The sequence below is a fragment of the Crocuta crocuta genome, unplaced genomic scaffold (genome assembly GCF_008692635.1).
Source record: "Crocuta crocuta isolate KB4526 unplaced genomic scaffold, BGI_CrCroc_1.0 scaffold44, whole genome shotgun sequence".
Classification (NCBI taxonomy): domain Eukaryota; kingdom Metazoa; phylum Chordata; class Mammalia; order Carnivora; family Hyaenidae; genus Crocuta; species Crocuta crocuta.
Window position 1 is genome coordinate 2847522 of NW_027530179.1, and position 27737 is coordinate 2875258.

At 41.0% G+C, this 27737-nt stretch overlaps 1 protein-coding gene across 5 annotated transcripts; it reads right to left on the reverse strand.

The window, feature by feature from the left end:
* Positions 1-4575: 4575 nt before the first annotated feature.
* Positions 4576-25502, reverse strand: ENPP4 (ectonucleotide pyrophosphatase/phosphodiesterase 4). 5 transcript variants are annotated; one of them, XM_077764849.1, is made up of 5 exons: positions 25326-25502; positions 22222-22330; positions 10991-11849; positions 10186-10356; positions 4576-8075 (listed from the first exon to the last, which is right to left on the reverse strand). In XM_077764849.1, exons 3-5 carry the CDS (start codon positions 11814-11816, stop codon positions 7711-7713), a joined length of 1362 nt encoding a protein of 453 aa, XP_077620975.1. In that variant the 5' UTR covers positions 11817-11849; positions 22222-22330; positions 25326-25502; the 3' UTR covers positions 4576-7710. The 5 variants fall into 5 exon arrangements, with proteins under 5 accessions (XP_077620975.1, XP_077620977.1, XP_077620974.1 ...); XM_077764851.1 differs by lacking the exons at positions 22222-22330; positions 25326-25502 and adding exons at positions 14188-14373; positions 20714-20932 and having other exon boundaries at positions 10991-11352; XM_077764848.1 differs by lacking the exons at positions 22222-22330; positions 25326-25502 and adding exons at positions 14188-14373; positions 20714-20932.
* Positions 25503-27737: the final 2235 nt, after the last annotated feature.

The following is a 27737-nucleotide window of genomic DNA, read 5'->3' on the forward strand; positions in this document are numbered from 1 at the left end:
TCTCTCTCTCTGCCCCTCCGTCCTCCCCTGAGTGCATACATGCTCTGAAAATAAATAGTTTTTTAAGAAATGTGTGATAGAACTAATCACTGAAACCACCCAGACTAGGGAGTTCTCTTTTGGGGGATGTTTTTGATAACACATTAAGTTTTGTGATAGACCTAAGGTTATTAAGATTTTCTATTTGATTTTGTATCAGTTTTAGTTAAGTTGTATTTTTTCAAGGAATTGGTTCATTTTATCAAAATTGTCAAACTTATTGGCATATTTTCTTGATAGTCTTTTGATATAAGTAGGATCTATAAGTGATGACCCCTCTTTTATTACTGATATTGCTAATTTGTGCTACTTCCCTTTTATTTCAGTCAATCGTGTTAGGGGCTTGTCAGTTTTAACATTTAAAATGCAAAAATTTAGCTTTATTATTTGTCATTTCTATTTCATGAATTCTGATTTTATGTTTATTATTTCTTTTTTTCCACTCCGAATTATTTTCCTCATCTTACTAGCCTCCTAGAGTGGAAGCTTAAATCATTAATTTTGAACCTTTCTTCATCTCAAAGATAAGCGTTCAAAGTTATAAATGTCCATCTAAGTACTGTGTTAGCTACATTCTACGGAGTTTGGTATGCTAGTTACAAGTGTACTGTTTAATATTCAAGGCTTCTCTAGATCTTATTGTTACTGAATCTATAAATTCCATTGTGGTCAGAAAACATGCTTTGTAAGATTACGATCCTTTGAGATTATTTGCTGAAAATTGTTTCATTGTCTTGCATATGATCTATCTTGGTGAAATTCTGCGTGCACTTGAAAAGAATATGTCGTCTGTGGTTGGGGCTATAATATCTAAATGCCATGTATGTGAATATGGTTGATATCACCACTCAGGCCTTCTACATCCTTACTGATATTTTTCTTGGTCTAGTTGTATCAATTACTTAAGAGAGGAGAACTAAACTCAATTATTTTTATGGAGTCTTTCTTCATTTCCATCACTTTTTGAGCCACAAACTTTTTTAAAAAATTTTTAATGTTTGTTTTTGAGAGAGAGACACCCAGAGCATGAGTGGGGGAGGAGCAGAGAGAGAGGAAGACACAGAATCCGAAGCAGGCTCCAGGCTCTGAGCTGTCAGCACAGAGCCTGACGTGGGGCTTGAACCCAGAAACCATGAGATCATGACCTGAGCCGAAGTTGGACGCTTAACCGACGGAGCCACCCAGGTGCCCCTGATTCATGAACTTTTTAAAGCTCTGCTTTTAGGTATGAACACTTAGAATTGCTGTCTTCTTGATATATTTGTCCTTTTATCATTGTGAAATGTCCCTATCTCTGAAAATTCTTGTCTTGAAGATGACTTTTTATTCCAGCTGTCTTATGGTTAGTTTGCATGGTGTATCATTTTCTGTCCTTTTCCTTTCAATTTGCCTTTGTATTTAAAGACTCGACTACATACAGCTGGCTCTTTTTTTATTCATCTAATCTGACACTCTCTGCCATTTAATTGGGATGTTGTCTATTTACATTTAGTTATTGATATGGTTGAGTTTCCATTTTGCCTCCCCTCCTCCCTTATTCTATATTGGTCTGTAGTTTCATTGTGGGGGTGCAACTTTTATCAGGTTTGGTATCCATGTGATAGTCACCTCAAAAACCCACATATTTTTTTCTAAAACATGTTTCATGATAATCAAACCTAATGAAGAGGCAGTGAACAAGATTATTAGCTTTTGGATCTGTACTTTGTTGTAGATTAGTTTATAATTTGCCAATGTTTAATTCATTCAGAAATTGCCTGTTTTAGTTTCCTTTCTCTACTGAAATCAGTTTTGTTCATCTTTTTCCTAGGAAATTATCCATTTCATTTGTATTTTCAAACTTATGTGTGCCAAACAGTATAAAATACGCTTAATATTAAGATTTTTAAATGTTTTGCTTCTCTTGTCTTTTTTTCATCTTTTTTTCTCTCCCTCCACACTTGCACCCAGTTTTTTATGTTGGCTTCTAGGCCCTCCACTGCCTCTCCCAGAATTTACAGATGCCATCAGGGGCTCCCTTTTATAGGTTTCCCCCTTCTGAATTGTGGCCTCTTGATCTCTCACTTTCTTTGTAATTTTTCAATGCCTTAACACAGGTCTTTTATACCTCATCTAGATTTTCTGTGCCTCACCAAAAGGGTTGAATTACATACTCCATCACTTTACTGAAAACAGAACTTTTACTATTAAAAAAAAAAAGCTTACCAAAAATTTTGTGTAAAAGATCTCTCTCTCCTCAGTGGATAGTACAAACAATGGGTAAGTCTGTAGTACTGGGTCTGAGTCTCACCAATAGGAACCACTTTATAAAATATGTTTATAGACTGGGGTTGTCTGGATTTGCTTTGGGGTTAATTCCTTTTGATCCTTCCCACCACGCTCCACCGCCTCTGAAGGTGAGGTTGAGTAAGCCTGATAGGTAAGAGAAGAATGCTGCCTGGGTCCCTGGCAACTCCGCTCTTCACCACAGGAGGGCAGTCTGGACTGGACACATCTATAAACCTTCATTCTAGCCGTCAGTGGAGGAGCTCCCTAGATGCGGTTTATTGATGGTGGCAATCGGGTTTCTGTAGTCAAGGAGGTAGAAGATACCCGGAAAAGTAGAAGGCCTGCCCGGCAGTTTGGCTTGATTTTTGGGTAAGACCCTGCCTTTGCCAGGTACTATGGCCATGAGATATGAGTCACAGGACTGAGTAATTTCGACACCACCACCACCTGCGCACACACAACCGTTAAGAATACGGAACATGTTATGATCAGCATGTATGTGGGAGGTTTTTGCCTTAGTATCTATTTTCCTTGAAAAATATTAAGTAAACCATTCAAGTAAAACAAAATGTTTACAGAACAATGAAAAATGAAAATCCAAAGGGTTTGTGCCCGAAAAAAAGCAAACCAGTCCTCTGCAGCCTAACTCAACAGGACCCAACAGGCTCACATGGATTCTCACGTTCTCTGAAGCTGTGAGTGTGTGTGTGTGTGTGTGTGTGTGTGTGTGTGTGTGTATGTGTGTTGGGGGAGGGAGGACTGTAATGATACCCAAGTACAGGCCCCAGGGAAGCTGGGGGTCAGGGAAAGAGATGTGATGCTAGCAGCCAAACTTCAGGAAGCACACGGCCTGGAAAATGGTTCCATATCCACGGATCTCGGCAGCAAGAGTTAAACCATGAGCAGATATAATTTGTTGGTATAAAACGTTACCACTTGTGAGATGCTGCAGAGCTCTCCTCTAGAGTAAAGTACCTTTTATGGTTTTCTCCCAAAGTTCCTAGCAGTGTCTGCTCAGTATGCATACAGGAGATGAATTTATCACTGCTCTCTACTAGAGGAAACTTTGTGAATAGTAGGCGATTAGTACGCCTACTTACACAACAGGTTTTTTTTTTCTTAGTTTATTGTCAAGTTGGTTTCCATATAACACCCAGTGCTCATCCCCACAAGTGCCCTCCTCCATGCCCATCATCCCCCTTCCCCTCTTCCCCCACCCCTATGAGCCCTCAGTTTGTTCTCAGCATTCAAGAGTCTCTCATGGTTTGCCTCCCTCCCTCTCCCCCACTATTTTTCCCCTTCTTCTCACCCATGGTCCTCCGTCAAGTTCCTCCTAATCCTCCTATATGTGCAAACATATGATATTTGTCCTTCTCTGCCTGACTTATTTCACTCAGCATAACACCCTCAAGTTCCATCCATGTTGCTACACATGGCCAGATTTCATTCTTTCTCATTGCCATGTAGTATTCCATTATACAATACAGTTTAAATACTTTAATCCCCCCTCACCTCTAGAGTTTTGTAATCAGCTTTTTCAAACTTCTTCCCTTCTACTGTACACGAATAAATTATAGTTTTGGAAGCTCTACAAAATTTATCTTGACTTTCTTTCCAATGGTGTCTTCATGCTAGATTGTAATACTTATACATTGTTTTAAAAATTTGGTTGAGGAGGGGCGCCTGGGTGGCTTAGTCGGTTAAGTGTCCGACTTTCGCTTAGGTCATGATCTCACAGTTCGTGGGTTCGAGCCCCGCGTCGGGCTCTGTGCTGACTGCCAGCTCAGAGCCTGGAGCCTATTTCAGAGTCTGTATCTCCCTCTCTCTCTGACCCTCCCCTGCTCACACTGTCTCTATCTCTCCTAGAAATAAATAAAAAAAATATAAAAAAAAAATTTGGTTGAGGGGCACCTCGGTGTCTCAGTCAGTTAAGCTTCTGGCTCAGGTCATGATCTCACGGTTTGTGGGTTTGAGTCCCCCATTGGGCTCTGCATTGACAGCTCAGATCCTGCCTCGGATTCTGTCTGTCTGTCTCTCTCGCTTTCTGCCCCTCCCCTGCTCACACTTCCTCTCTCTCAAAATAAATAAACATTTTAAAAAATAAAAATTTGGTCAAATGTTTATATACTTAATCCTGGCTTTAAAAAAATCTGTAATGAATGCCCGTGTGGATTTTTGCAGTATTACTGTGGGTCAGGTCAATATCCACCACAGTATGTGTGTTTTGTAGGGTGACAAATTAAAAACTCAGTAACAGTGCACTCTCTATTTAATAATTACAGTAAAAATGTTTTTATTCACATAAAAGTTTTTAATCATAAGCAAAGTCATTAACAATGAATCCAAACAATATAGTCAAAATATATTTTACTTCAACTTAAGGCATCACATAAAGATTTCTTTAAAGCATACTCATGTCATTTTATTTACACACTATTTTAAGAAGTGACTATGAAATACACACTTCCCATCTCATCTTTGTCCTTCATTTGTAACTTTATGTATTCACAATGAAGTAAAACCTCCAAATAAAAGGAATTAAGTGCCATCATCCTTAAATCTTACCAGATATGGGCAAGAGGGGGAAACACCCAACAACAAGGCAAAGGCATTTTTAATTCTTTAATATTCTGATAATTTATCTTACAGTTCTTATACCAAGCTTGATGAAACAATAGCACAGAGCCTACAGTACAGAGCACTGAAATCATTTCTATTAGAATTCTGTTCATGTTTACCGGAAGAACCTGCACCTTAGTAACAGCAGCAGAACTGCCCTCGTAAGTACTGACTCTGGGAGGCAGCTACGCTCATCTCTATACTAGCAACGCGTAAATGTCCTTACTCCGAATTCGCTCACGGAATTAACAAAAACCACGTCATAAACAGTATTCCTATTACCTTTGAGGATTGTTGTCCTTAACAGTTAAATGTTTCCTGGAGCCAAATGCTTTCTATCACCCAGAAACCACGTCAGGATATGAGTCCGTGATTTAACAAAATACACACCAGAACCTTAGTGTAAAAGGCTAGCTCTGCTAAAAGAATTTCTCAATGCACGAGAGGAGTCATTGGCTTGAACAATGAGAATTTTTTAAAGATACAAATGAATTAACACAAAGTTCAATATAATATATAAACATCTCTTTGATTAAATAAATACTGTTTTGTCCCATCAGCATATATACATTAAAAATTTTACAATGTTGATTAATATTTTGAGAATGGAATGAAAGACAAGACAGATAATGTAAATGTCTTATTCAAGAGGTTAGGACACTGACGGGACATTCCTGCCTCTTCCATCCTATATGAAATCCACTCACAGGCTGGATGCTGTGTATAGATTTCCGAAACTCATAACCACCAGTCAAATGAAGGCAATCACTAAAACTCATGGCATTGCAGGGACCAAGCTCTACTGAGCTCGTATATAATATTTTACTATTTTAGATACTTCAAAACGTGTCCACTGTTTTAAATGTGACTGTTCTCATCTGTTTTTTTTTTTTTTTAATGGAAATTGAAATAGAAATTTTTATTTTGTTCAGAAAAAATAGTATTACCTTTTAGGATAACTTTTATGTGAGGAAAAAAATCAAAAAAATCTGCCAGAAAGCAAAATTAGTCCTATTGGTTTTATTTCATGTATTTATGATGCTGTTCTTAATACAGTCAACTTCAGACCTATAGCATGGACTATTTGTGCAGGCTACAAATGCTTCTCAGGCACCTCCCCAAACAATAGGTGTCAAATGCTAGGATCACAAAATTAGCAGTGACCAAATTGGATGAATTATATGTTTAATGACTGGCAGCACTGTTCTTTACCATCCTAAAAGATCAACATTTAACTGGGCTGCTTATTTACTGTGGATAATTTATTTTTATCTGAAAGGCAGTGATCTAGTTTCTTTCATATTGTCAGAACTTTGAAGATCACACTGCTAATGGCTTGCCTCGGGTCCCAATGGATGGTTCTCAAATCCAGTTTTTCCTGTAACAGATACAATCTAGTTTACCACAACTCACTTTCTGCATATTAATTCTTACTAGAAAGTACCACCTGGCAAGGTAGGACAACCGTTCTTCACAGCAGATCCTTGGCTCTGAACAGGTATGTTTGCAAAAATAGGAGCAGAGTGATTATTTCTACGAACCAAACACTGAAGAAAATCAGAGGCAGCACTCAGGCTACAGAAGGTTAACAGAGCTTAAGAGTTTCTTCTGCCACTTTTAACATCTGAATAGTGGAAAAGATCAAAAGATACCAAATTCCATGCCTGAAAAGTGAGGCATAATGTCCCAAAGGTAGATATCAAAATCTCTCTTTCTCATTCTGACCCAGCTGAAACCAGATTTGTATTCAGATCACAAATTTTGCTGCAAGACTTGGATACCTCTGGTTAAGATAACATGAGAAAGTAAAAAATGGCAACAAAAACTGATGAGCTTTCTTCAGTTAGGATTTTAGCTTGTGAGTCAGAAGAAAGTAAACAAATAGGAAGTGCAAATATACCCTTCTCCTGAGAGCCATGTTCTGGGGAAGTGAGCCTACCTCTGACACTTTCTCTAAGTCCCAGGGAGTCTGCATACTCGTCACACAAACACACTTGCACACACACACATACACGCACACAAATGAATAGCTTACATAAAGGCATTAAGCACAAATAGAGGAAAGCAATTCTATTTTCTTAATTTCTTATTAGCAACAATCTTCAAAAGATATCTTTTGAGGCTCCAACAGTTTACAGGTCTTAACAAAGACACAATGGTGAAGACTTGGGTTTTGTATCACATGGTCTTTGTTTTGTGTTCTAGAGTAGCTTTTCTTAAAAAGCATTTCTTCATATGCTAGATCTGTCCTGCCTGCTTAACCAGTTTTGTTAACCATCACAGAGGTTTTCCTATGTCACAGGTTTACATAGGATACAAATTCTATTAAAGTTAATAAATATAAAAATATAGAAAACTTTTCCTTCCTGATACATAAAATCCACTAATTGCAAAAAGATTTCTGTTGTTTCAGTTACAAGTATAAAAATTTATTAGAAAAGCATGCCTACTAAATTTGGGTATGTTTTTGTTCAAAACTATGTCAAATCTTCATTGCAAAAAAAAAAAAAGGCAGAGGCAATATTTTTCTTAAAAAAAGGTTTCTAGTTAGAGAAAGAGGTGGTGTTGACTAACCATTTACTAGCAACTTTTACTATGGTCAGGGTTTTTTGTATTATCTGATGCACCAAAACAAAACACAAGGAAAAACAGAATAACTCTAGCATGCTTGGTCTAAGTTCTCTGTCTTTCAGAGGAGATTTTTCATAGTTATAACACCATCCCTTGAATGTATCCTTGGTTTCGTGACTAATCAAAGATACTCTGTATAAACTCCAGCACATGCTACTCAATTAGGGGGTCATCATCATCTTCTTGCAGCTGAAGTCGGGAAAATGGACGGGGTGCAGACAGTCTATTCTGCATGATTATTATGAGGCACGTTAGCGTGGTTAAGACTAAGAGTGCCCCGATAACAATTCCAATGGCTTCCGGGAGATTAATGCACCACTGGTCAACTAACAAACACTTAGTATGACTGAAAGTTCCATTGTTGGGACGTGGGTTTAATCCCAGGATGTGGCACATCATTGGATAAATATCCACACTGTTAATTGTGTTGTGTTTGTAGCCTTTGTGAAATGCAGGACCGTGGGCAGCTAGAAACGGATGCATACTGGACAAAGAATTATCATAACCATGGTCACCTACTGAAAAAAGAACAAAAATTATGTTAGCACTTAACAGAAAGAATGATCTTTCTATTACAAAATAACTTGCTTCTAATGTAAATATACTGATTCTTGCCAGTGTAATTCCCATCCGTTGAAATTCTGAATAATGGGACCCGATGGGGGCTAGAAATAAAATTTTCTATTTTTTTCAACTCAGCCATGTCCCCTCATTTCATGCATACACCCCTTTTTCCAACTGGTCATGACCTGAGACTTTGAAACTGTTTCTTGACCTGAGGTATCTGTCTTTCAGTTCTGGCCCCACTTATTTCAACCGTCAATTTCCAGCACTGTTTGCATGCAAAGAGCATTAGTGATTATAAAAGAAAAAGAGTGGGTGGGCTGAGGGTCCAAATAACTGGAGAGAGCAAAAGTGAGTACATCCAGGAAATGGGGAAGAAATGAATCTGCAGCCTTACCTATGCCAGTTCCTCCTGTGCTAAGAAACAGGATTATATAATATACACCTGACTTACTGACAGCTAATGAACACTTTAACATCTGCATGGCCACGTAATTGAGAATATTACAGAAGGGATTCTTGTACTGACTGTGAAGTCTAACCAGATCACCAACCTGTAACTCCAAATCTAACATGATATGACAGTCCCTAATATGACCCCAATACTGGAATCTCAGTTTTGGGCTTTATTTTGGCAAATATTCCCTTTTAACATACTAAGCTCCTGCTTTCATATGAAGTGCAAATGACCAAGTGGAAGGTGTATCAGTTTTTGTTACATTACCCTTTAATTTTATGTTTGAAATATTTCATAATAAGAATAATGCATGTAATCAATATAATAAAAACAGAATAAAACTCTATATATAGATATTATGATTTCAAGAGTATAAAAATGTACATGTATATGCAATAGCAAAAAGGTATAGAAGGGGGAAATTCCCACAATTAACATCTGCCCATACCTTTGTATGGAGGGATAATGGATATTTTTTTCCCCTCTTTTCTAAACTTTTCTGTATTTTCTCAGTTTTCGATAGTGAGTATATAAGTATAAAGAACATACAAATTCCAATAACCATTAGTCTTATCCTTGTCTGAAGCTTCTGATGTGCTATAGATCAGGGGTCTGCACATGACAGCCCCTGGCCAAATTTATTCTTCTGTTTTTGTGAACAAAATTTCACTGCATTGAATGCTGAGAAACTGAAGACTGATGGATGTGGGGAGGAGGGGGTAGATGGGCATGGAGGAGGGCACTTGTGGGGAGGAGCACTGGGTGTTATGTGGAAACCAATTTGATAATAAACTATTTGAAAAAAAAAAAAAATTCACTGCAAACCCTCCCCCCCCACCCCATGTCAGTTTGTTTATGTAATATCTACAGCTACTTTCCTGTTAACAAAGGCAGAACTGAGTAGCTGACATGGAGGCCAGTTGGCCTATACAACCTAAATATTTACTCTCTGGTCTTTTACAGAAGTTTTCTGACTCCTGCTACAGACTATGAAACCAATTTTTTTAAAAAGCATTCAAATTGAACTTAACATATGGATAAATAAGCTTCGGTTCAGGAGAGACCTGTAACTCTTCCCCTATTATTTCCTTAGCTTTAGGAGAGATTTTGACACACCTGTTTTGGGTACTTGGTAGGTTTTTGCTTGTTTACCTTCTGGATCTTTCCCAGCGTGCCAAAGAGCGATAGCACTCAAGGAAGTGATTTCATCATTGGGGAAAGACTTCAGGTTACTTGGACGATGTTTATTAATGCACTCAAAAAATAAAAAGGCATTTGAACGGTCGAATCTCCCCCCTTTTACCATTTCTTTACTTCTCTCCCATTTTATACAAATCAAGAAAGCCAACCTGGAATGTCGCTGAAAGTAACCGCAGCGTGGGTAAGAGAGTACGCCTACACATTTGCCCTTAAGGTCACCCACCTCTTCTCTAAAGGTGAAATATGGTTTTAAATTGCTGTTGGATGAAAACCTATGAATTATCCAGTCAAAAAGTGAACTGATTACACAGTGTTGACATCTCTAAATCAAAGCACCCTGTTAACAGAAGTATGTCCCAATGAGTGATCTATTCCCAAGATACAACAGAAATATCCTAAATACTTACATTTCAGTAATGATTTATTTAACACAATTGTCCAGCCTTCATCAGCAACCAAAATAATAGGCTGAATTCGATTATTATGTTGGTAATGAAATCTGGCAGGAATGTCTTCTTTGAGATAAACATTCATGTGAGGGTCGCAGGCTTTCAGTTTGTTATAAACCTCTGTTGTATCTGGAAGAAAAAGGAAGCAGTAAAGGAAAACAAATCACAATTGACTGCTAAAGAAAGAAAAGATTTCAAACTAAAATAACTAGAAATAAATTCTGAAAAATGCCATCTATTAAATCACTTTTAATTCTTAAAAAATCAGAGCAATAACAATTATGTGACTTTGTTGGGGACACACACACACACACACTTCTGTGTTTCCAAGCATTCACATATCTCTTTTTTCATTTTGTGACTCTCTCTGGTAGACTTGTATACAAGAGGGGACAATATTCATATATAGCTTCCTAAGAAAACATAAACTAATTACATATTATTACTAATTCTAAGATCAGTGGATAAACAGTGTATCTCATACAAACATCCAAGACGTTTTTTAAGGACAAAAATGTCTTTTTCCATTAGCGTGAATAATTAAGAAATAAATCAAAAAGCAGAGAAATAATCTCTTTGAATGTGAACCCTAAGCTAACTGCTTAAAGACTTGTACATTAAGGGGACAAACACAGAATCTCACCCTGAGCAAGTTTAAGAATTATGATACTACACTACAAAAAGCCAGAGCTTCATTCTTTCACACACCCTCCTCGTTCAATTGCCCCCTTCCCAAATATCCCTCAGCTGAAAGTTTACTTACTTATTTTAGGAAGGATAGCAGCAACTGGAGTCAAATCTACAAGAGCGTAGCTTGAATTATCAATGCAGAGGTCCAAGTTTATCAGTCTCTCCTTAGAGCACTGGGTCATCCCATGATCACTTGTTATAATCACATTAAGACTTTCCCACAATCCTAGCACCTTGAGTTTGTGGACAAGCTCACCAATAAGGTCATCTATGTCTTTCAACACTCTGTACATGTTTTCTTTATCTTCGGGCCCATATTTGTGGCCACTTGCATCTGGTTCTTCCCAGTAGAGTGTTGCAAAGGTGACTGGTGGATTCGAATTGATGAGCCAAGTGGTAATATTATTTAGTCTCTCCTTAAATGACACTGAAGAGCTGTAATTCATAAAATAGGAGGGTGTGGTATTGTGAATGGGCACATCAGTACCAGGCCACATAGCAGCAGCACTTGATCTGTTTTCCTGAAGCTGATTGGTCACCCAAATAGGTACTGCCTCGTTCCACCAAAAAGGATCCTTGTCATCAAAGTCAGAAAAGTGTTTCTTTGTGATTACATCATACATGGAATTAGCCACAATGCCATGGCTTTCTTCATACAAGCCTGTCACAATACTGTAGTGGTTTGGAAATGTTTTTGTGATAAAAACATTCTTAACATGCTCCACCAGGACTCCTTCTTTGATAAAATTCTGGAGATGAGGAAATTCATAGTTTTGTAGATAGTCAGCTCTGAAACCATCAAAGGATACCAGTAGTAACCTGGGTGGCAAACTATGGGAAGAGTTACTGCTACAACCAGTTATGAGTCCAGAAAATAAAAGTATTACTAATAACTTCATAATGAATGTGTTGCAGGAGAGCAATCAGGGTTCCTAAAATATAAAAACACAGTTCATAAGTGGAAGTGCTGTTTTGATTTGGATTATGTTTCAGCAGTTTAGCCATCAGGAGAAGAGAATCAACATTTATAAACTGTTTACATACCAGCTTTATACCTACTTAAAATTAAATAACACCACTTACTCAAGGATAATTGAATAAAGCTAAAACTGGGGGAGGGGGATGGGCGGGGAACTGGCTTTACTTGTCCATTTTCCTATTTATGTATGTCCCGCTCCAGCCCTCATGCTCTGAAGGGGATACGGACCGCTCTTACATTCCACACAGATACTCCTGTTTGGTGGCCTCGCTTGTCTGTAGTAGCAGAAATTATCTTAAAGACTGAATAAGAACAGGGGTGCCTGGTTGGCTCACTCGGTGAACATGCAACTCTTGATCTCGGGGTGTAAGTTCAAGTCCCATGTGGGGTATAGAGATTACTTTAAAAAGACTTAATAAAAAAGAACAGATGAAGAAAGAAAAATGATCCTTTTGCACAAAACAGAAATAATACCAAGCCTTCGGGGGCTCCAGAGAAGGAGATTATTTTTCCAGTTTAATGATGGGTACTCTATGTTCCTTTTATTTTTTTAATGTTTACTTATTTACTTTGAGAGAGAGAGCACACATGTGTGGACGCAGGAAAGGGGCAGAAAGAGAGAGGGAGAGAGAATCCCAAGCAGGCTCCATGCTATCAGCACAGAGCCTGAAGTGGGGCTTGATCTCAAGACCCTGAGATCATTACCCGAGCCAATATCGAGAGTCAGACGCTCAACTGACTGAGCCACCCAGGCACCCACCCCCCAAGTTCCTTTTAACCCACAGAAATAGGTGGTAGAAATGCTACCATACTGGCTCGGCACCAGTTTCTGTTGAAAATACCAGCAGGAAAAGAAGGATAAGAAGTAAATATTACTTGAGAAAAAGATCCATTCCTAGTATTTACATGAGGCTGACAGACAGACGATGCCTATAGGGACTTGGATGCCACGCTAACTTCTGAAGAAATCCAACAGCTGCTGAAATAACTTTCATCACCATAGCCCTTAAACTTCCTTTTTGCTATCAAGAACATAATTATTCTCCCTAGTACCCCAGGCTCAGAGCTCTGCTGATTTTTCATTATTTTTTTTCCCGACAATCCACTGATTATAAAAACAGCTTTCCCATAATAAATCTCCCTGTCTTCAGTCTCTATCATCTTTGATCCTTAAGAAAACAGGGTAGGGGCACCTGGGTGACTCAGTCGGTTAAGCATCCGACTTCGGCTCAGGTCATGATCTCACAGTTCGTGGGTTTGAGCCCCGCATCGGGCTCTGTGCTGACAGCTCAGGGCCGGTAGCCTGTTTCAGATTCTGTGTCTCCCTCTATCTGACCCTTCCCTGCTCATGCTCTCTCTCTCTCTCTCAGAAATAAATAAAACATTTAAAAAATAAATTAAAAAAGAAGACAGGGTAGGTGAATCAAGTAGGATGGTTCACTTTAGATGGAGGGGATATCTTTTTCATTGTAACAGGAGAGAGAGAGAGCAAAGGCTATTAAGTTAGCTAACGGGTGTGAGGGCTGGGGTTGAAGGGAGCTACATTCTCTGTGTTCCAAGAGGCAGGGGCGATTCCTGAGAGGGAGCAGTATGGTGAAAGGTTCAAAGGTTTGGGAGACCCAGAGAAAGTCTCAAATGGCCAATGTGGAGAAGGGGAGAGAGTTCAGGGAAACAGTAAGGACTGGTGGTCAGTTGACCGTGGGTGTCATGAGCTGTTAGAGACACTGTTGGTCGGTTTTCTCCAGCCCTTCGGCGGCCCTGCCACAGGCCTGAGCAAACAGGCAGCTGGTCCTGCCTGCGCGGTGAGATTCTGCCAGAAACTGAAGTGTAATGAAGGCCGCTGACTATCCTAAGGAGTGGCTAAAGTCTGACCTGCGGCACTTGAGGTGAAGCTGATATACACATATGAGGTGGAGAGGCTCCTGGACTAGAGGTTCTTTTTTTTTTTTAGTTTATTTATCTTGAGAGAGAGAGAGCATGTGCACATGAGTAGGAGAGGAGCAGAGAGAGGCGGGGACAGAGGATCGGAAGCAGGCTCTGTTGTGTAACAGAGAGCCCTATTCCAGGCTCGAACCTACCAACTGGGAGATCATGACCTGAGCTGAAGTTGGTACTTAACCGACTAGCCCCCCAGGTGCCCCTGGACTGGAAGTTTTGATGGCAGCTGCAAGGCTGTGAGGCTGTGGTCAGAGTGAAGTGAGCAAATTCATTATTTCAGAGTAAGAAGACCCAAGGGATGGCCGCGGGGATATGAAGCTAGAGGTCCCAGGCATAAGCAGCAGTGAGCTCACATGATGATTAAGTCCATGCATGAGCCATCAGTTGTGTGTTGTTCTTTCTCCCAACTAAACCGCGATTACTTGAAGACAGAGACTTTCTTTCCTTCAAACACACCAGGTAGATGATCTTTTTACATGCAGTCATTCAAACGTTTGTTGACTGAAGCTGTGACCCTCTCGGAACCAGGGACTTAACAACTGCGAAGACCAAATAGGCACAGAATCTCATTAATGAGGCTCTCTGGGTCTGAAACACCTACCACTTTAACCGGAGAGGGGCTGCCTTCTGGGTGCTGGTGCACACACCATCTGTCGCCGATGCCGTCCACGAGACCAAAAGCAGTACACCATGACAAAATCAAGCCACTGCTCCGAAGACCAGAGTTAAGAGACACTCTGCACAGACACAGCCCTGGCCGCAGCTCAGCAGTACCAACTCTCAAGAAGCGAGACAGACACAGCATGTCTCTTCCCACTCGGTATTTGGTGCCCCTGACCGAGCGTTCATGCACAACTCATCCCCCCATCCCGGACCATCCGTACAAGTGCGGCCACACGACGACACTGTGCAGGCTGCTGCCCGGGACTCCAGCAATCTCAGAACTGGCCGGGGGGGTTGGGGGGGTGGCAGGTCTCCATGCAAGTTGGACTTAGCGGAGTCCCTCTTTTCTCTACAGTATGGCTACGTTCCCATGCACAGGTGTGTGTTTCCAGAAGAGTCAACGGACACAGCAAACAAGTGCCACAGTACCTTAAAGACACTCCTAAACACATGTTTTAGAAACAGGATTTACTGCCCTGCTCTTTCCCCCAGTAACCAGTTTACATGTCCCAGCAATCCCACCGCACAGGCGGTTCTGGCAAGCCAGGTCTGGTACGTGCCAAACCCAATGCACTGTCCGCACCTCCACATCTTTTTCCGTTCCTCAGCTTCCCAGTCCTGTAAAAGGGCTTCCCTGTTGTCTCATACAGAGCTGCCCTGACAAAGCATGTGGCTCCAGCCTTGTCAGTTCTGTCTGCATAGCGTCTATGACAGCACAGGAGACCTAAACATCATGGAGGGAAGCTCGTTACAAGTGCAGCTGTCCAGCCCTCACACCTAGAAAATTCCGGCTCGGTCAGGCCTGGGGAAAAGCCAGGAGCCCGCACTCTGAGCAGCTTCCCGTCCTCTCCCATCTCTGCAGCGGCCGTTCTTCTTAAAGCCGTTAGCACCTCCTGTCACTGACCTCCTAGCTTATTCACCTTCCCCTTTCTCCCCCAGTACCTGCTCCCAACCTCATCTTCCTGGGTATGGCTCTGATCGGGACGCTGGCACAAAAAAAAATGTTCCAAGCATTCCCGTGCAGAAATAACACTCCAGCCCAGGGGTCAAGTCCCTGCAGGGCCCAGGTCCTCCCCACACGCGCATTACTATGAAACAGGTACAGAAATGACTGCCAACCTTACTTTCCTTTTACCACATTTCACCATCACAATCTGCCTGAAATGTACTACAAAGACGTGTAAAAGAGAACAGCCATTTATCTGAGGAGCTCTACGTGGCCTGTAACAGCTCTTCAGTAACGGTGCATGCTTCCAAACACCCTGAAGCTTCCTCCTGCACGTGAAGTCTTGCCCCACCACTCTTTTAGGTTATTTTTTAAAAAACCATTCAAGGGGCGCCTGGGTGGCTCAGTTGGTTAAGCATCCGACTTTGGCTCAGGTCATGATCTCACGGTTTATGGGTTCGAGCCCCGCGTCGGGCTCTGTGCTGACAGCTAGCTCAGAGCCTGGAGCCTGCTTCAGATTCTGTATCTCCCTCTCTCTCTGACTCTCCCCTGCTCATGCTTCCTCTCTCTCTCTCTCTGTCTCTCAGAAATAAATAAAGCATTAAAAAAATTTAAAAACCATTCAATATGTATCTAACGTTACTAAGTGTATGCCCACAAAAATTTACATATATACGTGCCACACATCAAGGGAAAAGGGCTTTACATTTTTCAGATCTATAATACTCACCATAGGGGCATAAATAATCAAAGTTATGAATCAGGCCAGAGTCCTGAAAGAACAAACAGAGGCATGCTTTAACTCTGTCCTACAACGCCGAAATGTCTTTGTAATGCTGTGCTTTAGGGCCACACACTGTAAAGTCTTGTTTTCAACACTAAGCCCATCAAGGAGTTACTACAAACAGAAGAAATAGTATGCCTAAGCCTTTTTTGGCAGAATTATCTATCTCTAAGAACAAATGGTGCTGGGACAGCTAGATACCCACATGCCAGAGAATAAATCCGGACCCCTCAGCTCATGCCATACATCAAAATTAGCTACAAATGGCTCAGGGACCAAAAGTAAGAGCTAAAACTATACAACTCTTAGAAGAAAATATAGGAGTAAATCTCCATGACCTTGGGTTAGGCAAAGCCTTCTTAGGTATAGCAACGAAAGCAAAAGTGACCCCTCCCCCTAAAATAATAATAAATGAATAAATTGGACTAAATTGAGATTAAAATCTTTTGTCCTTTAAAGGATACCATGAAAGAAGAGAAAAGACAAGATAACCTACAGAATAGAAGAAAATATTTGTAAATCATCTATCTGTTAAGTGATTTGGAACTAGAATATATATAAAAAAAACTATAACAACTTAAAAATACAAAGTCAAACAACCCAGTTAAAAAATGAGCAAAGGATCTGAAAAGACGTTTCTCTAAAGGTGAGCCCATAAGCACATGAAAAGATGGGGTTTTTTTATTATTTTTTTTAACTTTTTTAATGTAAAAAGTTTATTTATTTTTGAGAGAGACAGACAGACAGACAGAACACAAGCAGAAGGGAGAGAGAGGGAGACACAGAATCCGAAGTAGGATCCCGGCTCTGAGCTGTCAGCACAGAGCCTGACGTGGGGCTCGAACTCAGGGACCATGAGATCATGACCTGAGCCAAGAAGTCAGACATTTACCGACTGAGCCACCCAGGTGCCCCAAGATGTTTAACATCGTTAGTCACCAGGGAAATGAAATCAAAACCACAATGAAATGCCACTTCAGACCCACTTGGACTGATAGAATAAAAAAGATAATAACTAGTGTTCGCGAGGATGTAAAGAAATTAGAACTTTTATACAACGCTTGTGAGAATGGAAAATGGTAGAGCCACTTGGAAAACATTCTTGCAGTTCTTTAAAAGTTTAACAAGGATTACCCTATTACCCAGAAATTCTACTACTGCTGTATGCCCAAGAGAAATGACAACATCTGTTCACACTGAAACTTATACACAGATGTTCAAAGCAGCAACATTTGTAAGGGGCAAGAAGTGGAAACAATTCAAATGCCCAGTAAGTGATGGGATAAAGAAAATGTGGCATATCCATACAATGGAATATTATTTGACACTAATAGAGAGGAATGAAGTGCTATGTATGCTACAACTTGGAGAAACCCTGAAGCATTATGCTAAGTGAAAGAAGGCACTCACAAAAGATCTCAAAGGACTTTTTAGAGGAAATACCTAGAATAAGCAAATCGCTTTGAGATGGAAAAAGTTCATTAGCACTGCCTGGGGCAAGGGGTTGGGGAGAAATGAGGAGCAAATTCCAATGGGCATGAGGTTCCTTTTTGGGGCAATGAAAAGCAGTCTAACCTTGACTGTAGTGATGGCTCTATGACTCCATAAAACTGTACACTTTAAATGAGCGAACTGGATAATGTGTGAATTACATTTCAATAAAACTATTATATTAACAACAACAAAAGAGGGAATGAAACTGTAATCTTAAAAGCATCTGAACTGCCCTGCCAGAAAATGGGAAACATCTTTGATGTCTCATTGTACCTCCAAAATTATGTGAAATTTGTACTCCATAATACAGACCTGCAGTGTTATTGTGTTTTTTTTTTTTAATTTTAATGCTTATATTTGAGAGAGAGACAGAGAGTGATCAGGGGAGGGGCAGAGAGAAAGAGAGAGGGAGACACAGAATCTGAAGCAGGCTGCAGGCTCCGAGCTGTCAGCACAGAGCCGGACGCGGGGCTCGAACTCACAAACCATGAGATCATGACCTGACCAAAATCGGACACCCAACCGACTGAGCCACCCAGGTGCCCCAGACCTGCGATATTCTAACATGAAAATGTTTGGGGCGCCTGGGTGGCTCAGTCGGTTGGGTGTCCGACTTCAGCTCAGATCATGATCTCACGGTTCATGGGTTCGAGCCCCGCTTCAAGCTGTGTGCTGACAGCTGGCTCAGAGCCTGAAGCCTGCTTCAGATTCTGCATCTCCCTCTCTCTCTGACTCTCCCCTGCTCACGCTGTCTCTATCTCTCTCTCTCAGAAATAAACATTAAAAAAAATTTTTAAAAACATGAAAATGTTTTATACCACCTTCCAAATGCAAAACAACAGCAAAACGAAAACCTATGTCGGACCCTCTATCTAAAAATATAAATCAAAATCTTTCTTCTCCAATTCTTGAATGAAAATGATGCTCAAGGTACACATGCTATTTATCCTGGGGCTCAGGACTGTGTTCACAGACTGTTTGGATCCTTGTCCCCAGGCTTAGAAGCAGGGAGTAGAAAGATTATAGGTGCTGAAATCAGAAAGATCCCGGAGCTCGAGCTCACATTTAGTAGATGGGCAAGTGTAGGCAGACTTAACTTCTCTCAGATTTAGTTTCAGTGTTTGTGAAATGAGGATGCATTCAGTGTACAGGACAGGCTTTCAAATTTAGTTTCCCTTTATCCATCCCAGTTACAAAGCTGTTACGGTAGGAGAAAGTCTGTAGTATGAAGGGCAGAATTATTGTGCAACTGTAAAATAATTGGAAACAATTTAGTCAGACCCCTTCTTTTTCAATATAATGGAGCTGAAGTCCAGTGACTGGCCAAGCTCAGAAAGCAATTTAGTAGCTTTATTATGCACTTACTAATTCATGCCCTCAACCAGTTTACAAGTCTAGTAACAGCAAGTTGACAAAACTAGTAATAAACTCCAAACGATTACCAAAGCTTTTCATGCCACAGTGTCTTTCATTAACAGCATCCATATCGACGCATACTGCATTCTGTTTCATTCTAACACAGGGTATCAATCTATTATCAACAAAATACCAGTGACAAGGTCTCAAGTAATTTTCAAGAACTCAAAATCACTAGGTGTTATATATTACTAAACTTTGAGAAAAATTCTGAAATTTTTCAAACCATAAAAATAGCAGAGAGAAGAAACAAAGCAGACTCAACTGCACTATACTCCCACTCCCAAGAGCAATCAGAAGTAGTAAGTAGCTGTCAGTTCAGGGGACAGACCACGCTCAATGTCATCTAGGGTGATTTTTTACCTGGGTGGAATGTATGTCAGGCAATTCCTATTGGCATTCTTAGCCCGTGGCAAGTTGGGAGTGGAGAGTGTAACAGTTACAAGAAACGGTGAAAGACTTTCGTCACCATTAGCTTGTCATCTGCTCTGTAATATAACAGCCCTATTCTAAAGACTTTACAAATATGTATAATTAAGCTTTTATACAGCTTTAAAATAAAATAGCATTATTGTCTATGAACCGGGGGAACTTTGATGATTTCCTCTAGATTATTATTATTTTCTCAGTGTTCTAAAGAAAAAACACAAATACTCTCTAGAAGATTTTATCAGTCTTAAAAATTCTAGGATTCTAAGTTATTCTCCAATGTTCAAGCCCACACAAAATTTTCGGGTATCTTCAAAACAGTTACTTCTTGTGTTTCTTGTGTTCTCATCAAGATTTCTCCCAAATTATACTTTGTAGCTATACTAAAATACTTAAAACACCTCCTCCTTGGGGCACCTGGGTGGCTCAGTTGGTTAAGCATCTGACTTCGGCTCAGGTCATGATCTCACGGTCATGATCTCAAGGTTTGTGGGTTCGAGCTCCACGTCGGGCTCTGTACTGACAGCTAGCTCTGAGCCTGGAGCCTATTTCAGATTCTGTGTCTCCCTCTTTCTCCGACCTTCCCCTGCTCACATTCTCTCTCTCTCTCTCTCAGAAATAAATAAAACAGTTTTTTAAAAATGTACCAAAAAACCCACATCTCCTCCTTGCTTTCAAATGAGTTTAATTGCATCAAAAGAGCCTGGAACAACTTCGGGGGGGAGGGAAGGAAGAAAGGAAAGAAAACCATAATATCAAAACGAACAGCTCACTTCCTATAACACTGGGCGGGTGCGCAGGCTTAGGTCCAGCAGACCACCTGGTGAGTATGCAAAAGCATTCTGGGGTCAGGGCTGGTGTAAACCTGAATCTGTCTGTCACTAGCTGTTCAATGTTGAACGTCTCTTCACTTCTCTGAGCCGGAATTTCCTCGTCTGCATATTGGGACGCTATTATCTCATAGGGTTGCTGTACCGAGAAAAGGAAGCATTGTTTCGAGAGTGCTTAACAGGGCGCCCAGCCTATAAAAAGCACGTAAATATTACCTTTGCTGCCTGGTTTTCTAGGAAATGAGTTCTTAAATTTGACTATACAATGACCATGAACTGTGATCTAATATTCAAACAGATGCAAACGNCACACTCACCCGCTGCCTGCACGCGGACCTCAGCACTGGCGGAACCCGGCGCTCGTGGGTCCTCGGGGCCAAGGGAGACCCGAAGGGACACCCGAAGGGACACCCGCGAGACACTTCTTAAGGCGCCTGCGCAATGGCGGCCGCTCCAGCCGCGGTTGTTAACAGCCCCAACCTCCCAGAGAACCGCTTTGCTGGGGCCGCTACGGACTGTGCGCAGCCGCCCGGCGCGCGACAGCGGAACCTGCTGCCAACCAGCTGGAACCCGACAGGCGGCGGGGGCTGAGACGTTTCCCCTGATTGGTTGCCGGAGCCGCGTTAAATGTAACTCCCTTTGCGATTGGTTAGAATAAGATNGTTAGCATTGGACCTCGAAGAGGTCCATGCCTATCATCCACCACGCCCCTGTCATATCATCCTGGGGCTGCGTGGCCTTCAGGGGAGCTGAAACCCAGCGAGTCCAGGAAAGGGCCCTGGCTATTGCTAAGCCCAGTTCGCCCCTAGTTAATGTGCACCTGGTTGCTTCGGTGTCCGCAGGAAAAACGACTTTGGCTGCACCAGGGCCCAGCACAAGGCTAAAGCAGCTTCAGCCAGTTCCAATGAATTGGAATAAATACGATGTGATTGTACCCAAAGTACCCGTTTTACTGGAAGAGTGAGCGCCTTTGCACACGACGTTGGGTACTAGGCAGTTTACAAGTTAGGTTGCAAGAAACACAGAAACACAATTCTTGTGGCAGGGAGCCAGCTGTGAAATGGGCACCTCTTTCGACAGATACATATGGGACTGTGCTCCTGCCTTTAATTGGAAGCTGAGTCAAACCGAAGAACGCAACTTTAAACTTACTACCAGAAAGAGAGAATACCAACGAGAAGTAGATTTTTTTGTTAACACTTGGGTCACCCCGGTATTCTCAGTAAAGAGTGGGCAGTATCTTTTCTCTCTTTGTATTTGCAGTGCCAAATACAGAACCTGGAGTAGAAAAGGTACTCAACTCAACGTTTATTGAATTTAATGGAACTTTTGATTCATTTGGTTCATGCCTTCCCTCACTTTAAAATACAAGCTCCGAGGGTAGTGACTTTCATATTCAATATTGTAGCTCCAGTGGGTGCTTTCAAACATCCCATTAAATGAATTAAGAATGTGAATCATATGTTAATATTTTCAGGCATTGAGGATTTCCTGGGTGTAAACCCAGTACCTGGACTAGTAACCTGCAATAGTGGACCTTAGAAACTCAGGTCTAAGTTTTGCACCATGAGTCTGAACTTTATAGAGTATAGCCATTACCAAACCCCCAGAGTCTGCAAGTAGCTTCAAGAGATAATTTGGGGCCGGCTGGATTCTAGTGATTATCAGTTTGTACCTTCACAAGTTCATTTCTGTTGCAGACCTCAAGGCTGGCCTGTGCGTTGGTGTATCAGGCTTCTTAGATGCATGGGTTGTCAGAACTGGCATAGCAGAGGCCATGTAATTCAGTCCCAAGAATCTGCCAGACCTGAATTTGAATACTCACTCTGCCACTCAGCAGCTCAGCAGTCTTGGGCCAGGGTCTCAACCTATTTGCGCCTCCATTTCTTCCTCTGTAAAAGCAGTCCTCTTACAGCACCAAGCTCTTTGGGTTACTGTCAAATAAATGAGATAAAGCAAGTAAAGTACTCAGCACAGTACTGGCACGTGGTAAGTGTTAGCAATTATTATCACTATGAGCAAAAAAACATTCCCCACCCTGAACAATGGTCAGTAAAAGTCTGAGTTCTGGGGAAATTTATGTAATGTCCAATGTAGTGGAAATAACTTTTCTGGCATTTGGAGCACATGATTGTGCATATTCTGTTTGTTCTTTCACGAAGTGCATGACTGCTTAAAGATGCTACAAAGGTCAAATGTGTAGGAGAGACAGCAGCTGGATGGGCATTGGTGGGGGGTGGGGGGAGAAGAGCTCCCTTCATCCATGGCCACTGCCCACATGGCGGGGTCAGAACAGGGAGTCCTATGCAGTCTGGTTTCCTTCTTACAGACAACGTGCTTGAGAACAAGGGGGACAAAATGATTCATAAGGATCTTCTGGCACCAAGCTTCTATTAATCCTTCAAATATTTACTATTTCAACCACAACTGTAAATGTGTTTCAGATGGGCATAACTAATAAGGATATTTATAAACTCGTGAAACAAGAAGTCCAGAGGCAGGGTAGGCTTCGGGACTGGTTAAATAAGCAACTCAGCAGTATCACCATGTGCTAGATTCTAACTCTCCACTGGGCTATTAACAGACTCAGCGTTCGGTTCCTCCAGAAATAAATACAACAGAAGCAACAGGAACCATATAATTCATTTTTCACCTCCAGTGGGCAACAGGAGTGATTTCTAGGGTTTGTTTTCCTGTGTCTCAGAAGCCTCCAGCAACCATCTCCTTCAGTTATGTTAACTAGAATTATGTCATATGTCCAAATCTAAGCCAGCAAAGAATGTGGAATTACTAAAGTATCAATTCAGTCCAAACCTTGAACTGAGATCTTTCCCAAACCAAACTTCTTTTCTCAAATGAGAGGGAGGTAGAATAAGTGCAGAAACTCCACCCAGGAGCACACTATAGATTTGTTGGAGAGATTTAATGATAATAAACCAAAACATAACACCATCATAAAGTTTTCATTTCCAAAGTAATTTTCAGACATATCTATATATATAGTTTTATTTCGCTGGCAAAATAATAACATTCGTTTATAATACTCTTTCAGCTCATCTCTTGAAAAAGGAATTTTTTTAAGTTTATTTATTTGTTTTAAGAGAGAGAGAGTGTGTTCCCAAGCATGTGGTCGGGGGAGGGGCAGAGAGAGATCCCAAGCAGGCTCAGTGCAGCTTAGAGACAGGTAAGGGGCTTGAACTCACTAAACTCAAGATGGCAACCCAACCAGAGATCAAGAGTCCGACGCTCAACCAAGTGAGCCACTCAGGTGCCCTTGAAAAAGGAATTTTATATAAATCTTAAGATATGGAGAAAGTTTAAACCCCTTTTAGGTTAGAGATTGAAACGTGCCAGGAGCAATAAACTAAACTCATCATTTACAAATGAATGTTGAGCCTCAAAGAGAATTGACTTGGCTAAATTCACAAACACTAATTACAAATGGAGTCTTTGCCTCCACAGCCAATGTCAGGTTTGGGAACAGTCTGTTAGAGGCAGTTTCTCCCTTATTCTCCCCATTTGCTAGACTCAAGATTTAGCATTAGCATACAACACTTAAAATTTTTTAATCCTGTTTTCTAGATCAGAGACATAGCTCTTTATGCAGCTATTTCTTTTTAAACTCCTAACTGGGATGCATAATTCATTGCTGGCAGGAATGGGTCAGAAGTTAGAAGTCACAGAAAAAAAGTTTCACAGGAAAAGCCACACCCCGCCCAAAGGAAAACAATTCCTGTCCACTGCTCAGTCTGATTAAGCAACAAAACTGAAACTAGTGAATCGAATCTGAAATCACTTAGGAAGGTATTCTAAGTTTCACTTTTTAGTATATATTAGATGTTGATGTAAGCACAATGCCTGCTTTGTCTTTAATATAGGGAGTGGAAAGGATGGGGAGAATCACAGTGCTTCAGTGATTTTGAGTTTGTGTCACTAAAATTCCACCCACCCCATTTTCTGCAAGGTGGCTTTTTTTAATAACCTCAATCAAGTAAGATGGTAAATATTCTTAAATGCTCCTGTTAACAGTGAATCTGTATTATCCATCATGAACTATTCGATGTTTGACATTCTTCACTCTAAAGGCATTTTTTCAAAGTCTTTAATAAAGTTGTACCAGGATAAATTCTTTTGAGACTTGCCTAGGTAGAAAGAAACGTGCTCAGTTTTTTAAAAGATACTCAGATAAGTAAAGTTCAGTCCCAGCCTTCAAGGCATCTCTCATCTAGAAGGGAGAATGGTGAAGACATCTCTCTGCTGCTTTTGCCTATACGACATTTATGTCCTCTTCTTCTGGTGGCTCCTCCAGGAAACCATTTTGTTTTCACAGTTGGTCTATGGGAGTCATTTGGGACTGAGCACATCTCCCCTCTTTCCAGCACAGAGGCCTGGGGTGACCAACTATCCCCATTTGCCCAAAATTGAGGGTGTCTGGGGCTCCGGGCTTTTAGTGCTGAAACCAGAAAAGTCCCAGGCAACTTGGGATGAGTTGGTCACTCTTACTCTGACCCAAGCCTGCCTATTAGAGCCAATTGCACTCCCTCGACTGCAGGACTTGGTTCAGTGATGGGGACCTGCCCTTGCCCAAAGCAAAAAGACTCAGTCCTGAAACTTTTGTTGAAACTGTTAAGAGTCCGTCTTTCAGCAGCTGCTGCTAAATAGGTAGACTATAAGTCTGTTGCAGCTGCTGGTGACCTCTGTTGTCACCGTAAATGGAAAGTCAACCTGGGAATAAAGCCAAGGTAGAGAAAGCAGAGCCGAGAGATGGAGCCTGATACCAATAAACTTGAATCCAAGTTTACCTGCAGCTCCTTCGCTGGGCTTTTCCATTCACACGATTCAGTAAGTTCTCCCTTTGTTCAAGCTAACTTTAATTAGGTTTCTATCACTTATCTAAAAAGGGGATAAGAAAAGCAAATACTTGCTTACATTCCTGTTGAGCAAAGTAAATGCTGTCAGCGAAGCCCAAAAGAGGAAGAGGTTAAATCATGCAGAAGTTCCATTCAGCTGTAAGAGTCCAAAAATGGATGGAGGATGAGCTGGGATGTGATTGGTTCTCACGGACTAGATGGTGGAGTAGCTCCCTGTAGCTGCTTTAACAGATTACTACAAATGTTTTATCTTACAGTTGTGGCAGTCAGAAGTCTAGAATAGGTTGGCAGGGCTGTGATCCTTCTGGAAACTCTCAAGGAGACTCTTTTTCGTTGCCTTTTCCAGCTTCTCAAGGCCAAGTGCATTCCTTGACTCTTGGCCCCATTCTCTACCTTTAGAGGCAACAGTGTAGCCTTTTCTAATCTTTCTGATTCTTTTGTTCTTTCTTTTCCTTATAAAGAACCTTCTGATTACCATTAATTTGGGCCCACCCAGGTAACCCAGGACCATGTCTTCCCATCTCAAGATCCTTATCTTATCACACCTGCAAGGTTCCTTTTACTAGGCAGGTAACAAAGGCACTTATTCAGGGGGTGAGGATGTTGACATCTTTGGGAAGTTGTTAACATCTGACTGAAGGAACAATATCCTCATAGGGATTAAGATTTAAAAAAGCATGTTAGTCCTTGAAAATAATTCCATTTTCCTGGAAAACAATTATATGTATTTGGGGGAGTCATTGGGATGAGGTGGTATAGGTTGATTAAACCCATATTATTTGGGGGCACCTGGATGGCTTAGTCAGTTAAGCAGCTGACTTCGGCTCAGGTCATGATCTCGCGGTTCGTGAGTTCGAGCCTCGCATCAGGCTTCCCATTCTTAGCACAGAGCATGTTTCAAATCCTCTATCTCCCTCTCTCTCTGTCTCTCCCCTGCTTGCACATGGGCTGTCTCTCTCAAAAATAAAATATACATTTAAAAACTTAAAAAAGACCATATTATTTTTGTGCATAAAGAAAGAATTATACCTAATTTGGTAATCAGGTAGGAAGCACTGTCCTGCTTGTATAGTGGGAAGAGGAGTGAATATAACATTGTCCCTGCCCTCAAAAAGGTTTACATACAATAGAGTAGGAAAAACTTTCACATATAGAGGGATCACATTTGCTCCGGATACCTCTGGTTTATGCCTGTTATCTCACATCAATATTCAGTGCCCCCTTTCGCTTTCCAAAATGCCCTTGTTTGGATGATGCAGTATATGGTCACCCTACCTAAGTTCCATCACCTTTAAAGTGTATTGAATATTGCCAAATGGGAGCTCTGTGTTAGGCCCCGGAGGAAAAACATGAGACAGGCAGATTTTCTGTGTTCACGTCATTTACCACTTAATTTTGGAGTCCAAGATGTTTATAAAGTGATAGGGTAGCACACAAATTAATTGATCAAGCAGGCAGCAACATAAATGCTAAGCAAGAGAAACAGAAGAAAATAAGCTCTACAGATAAGAGCTATAGGAAAAGCTACATCCTGCAGTCTGGGTGAGCAGATGGGATAGACTGGTTGGCTGCTGGACCTTCAAGTGTGGTCAGGCTTGTGGAGGTGGACAGGCAAGAGGTACGGTACACCTAGATCACTTGTGCATGTTTAGGAATAGAGGAAAATGCCACTGTCTTGTGCTTTGTTTCAGTATCTCATTGACTACAGGACACTGTGTTACAAAACCCTATTATTTGATGTACCACTAAGAAAAATTATAGCCAATCCACTGTAAGATACATTCTGATTTCAGAGATGTTAAAATGTAGGGGGAAATGTACATTTTAAAATCAGTAGGATACTATCTCTTCTCAAATATGAAGACTTTTGCTAAAGTGGTACATTTCGGGACTTATATAAGCTATATTACTTCACATCTTTTTTATTGTTTGGTGTTTCTAACCATTTGATCATTCTACAGCTTTTCTTCCAACGATATTCAGAACTCTCTTAAACTATGGAACTACAAAACAATGTCAGTAGAATTTAATAAACATTCCTCCTAACAGTGTGATTTAAGGAAATCTCTTTACTAATGCATAAATCCCCCTAGGGTTCTGCTTAGAATTTCCAGAATTAGCGTAACTCCTTTGGGATGTTTAAGAAGCTGAGCGTTTTAATTGGGTTAAGTCCAGATAGAGTAATATATCAGTTAACTACCACATTTGCATTCTGGTTTTTTGCAGTACTGTTTCGCAAACTTGCCAAATCACAAATCTCCTGTGGCTTTTGTTCCAAAGATCCTAAGCCCCTCCCCTGAAGATTTGGATTCAGTAAATCGTGTGTGGCATCTGAGAACTCTAGTTTTCATGAACATGGGATGTCTCATAATGAGGCATGTTCAGAAAATATTGGATGAGGTGGCAGTAACTTGGTACCCTCCCATGTTCCACAGCGGAATGTAACTAACAGGACACCAAGGGGACCCTT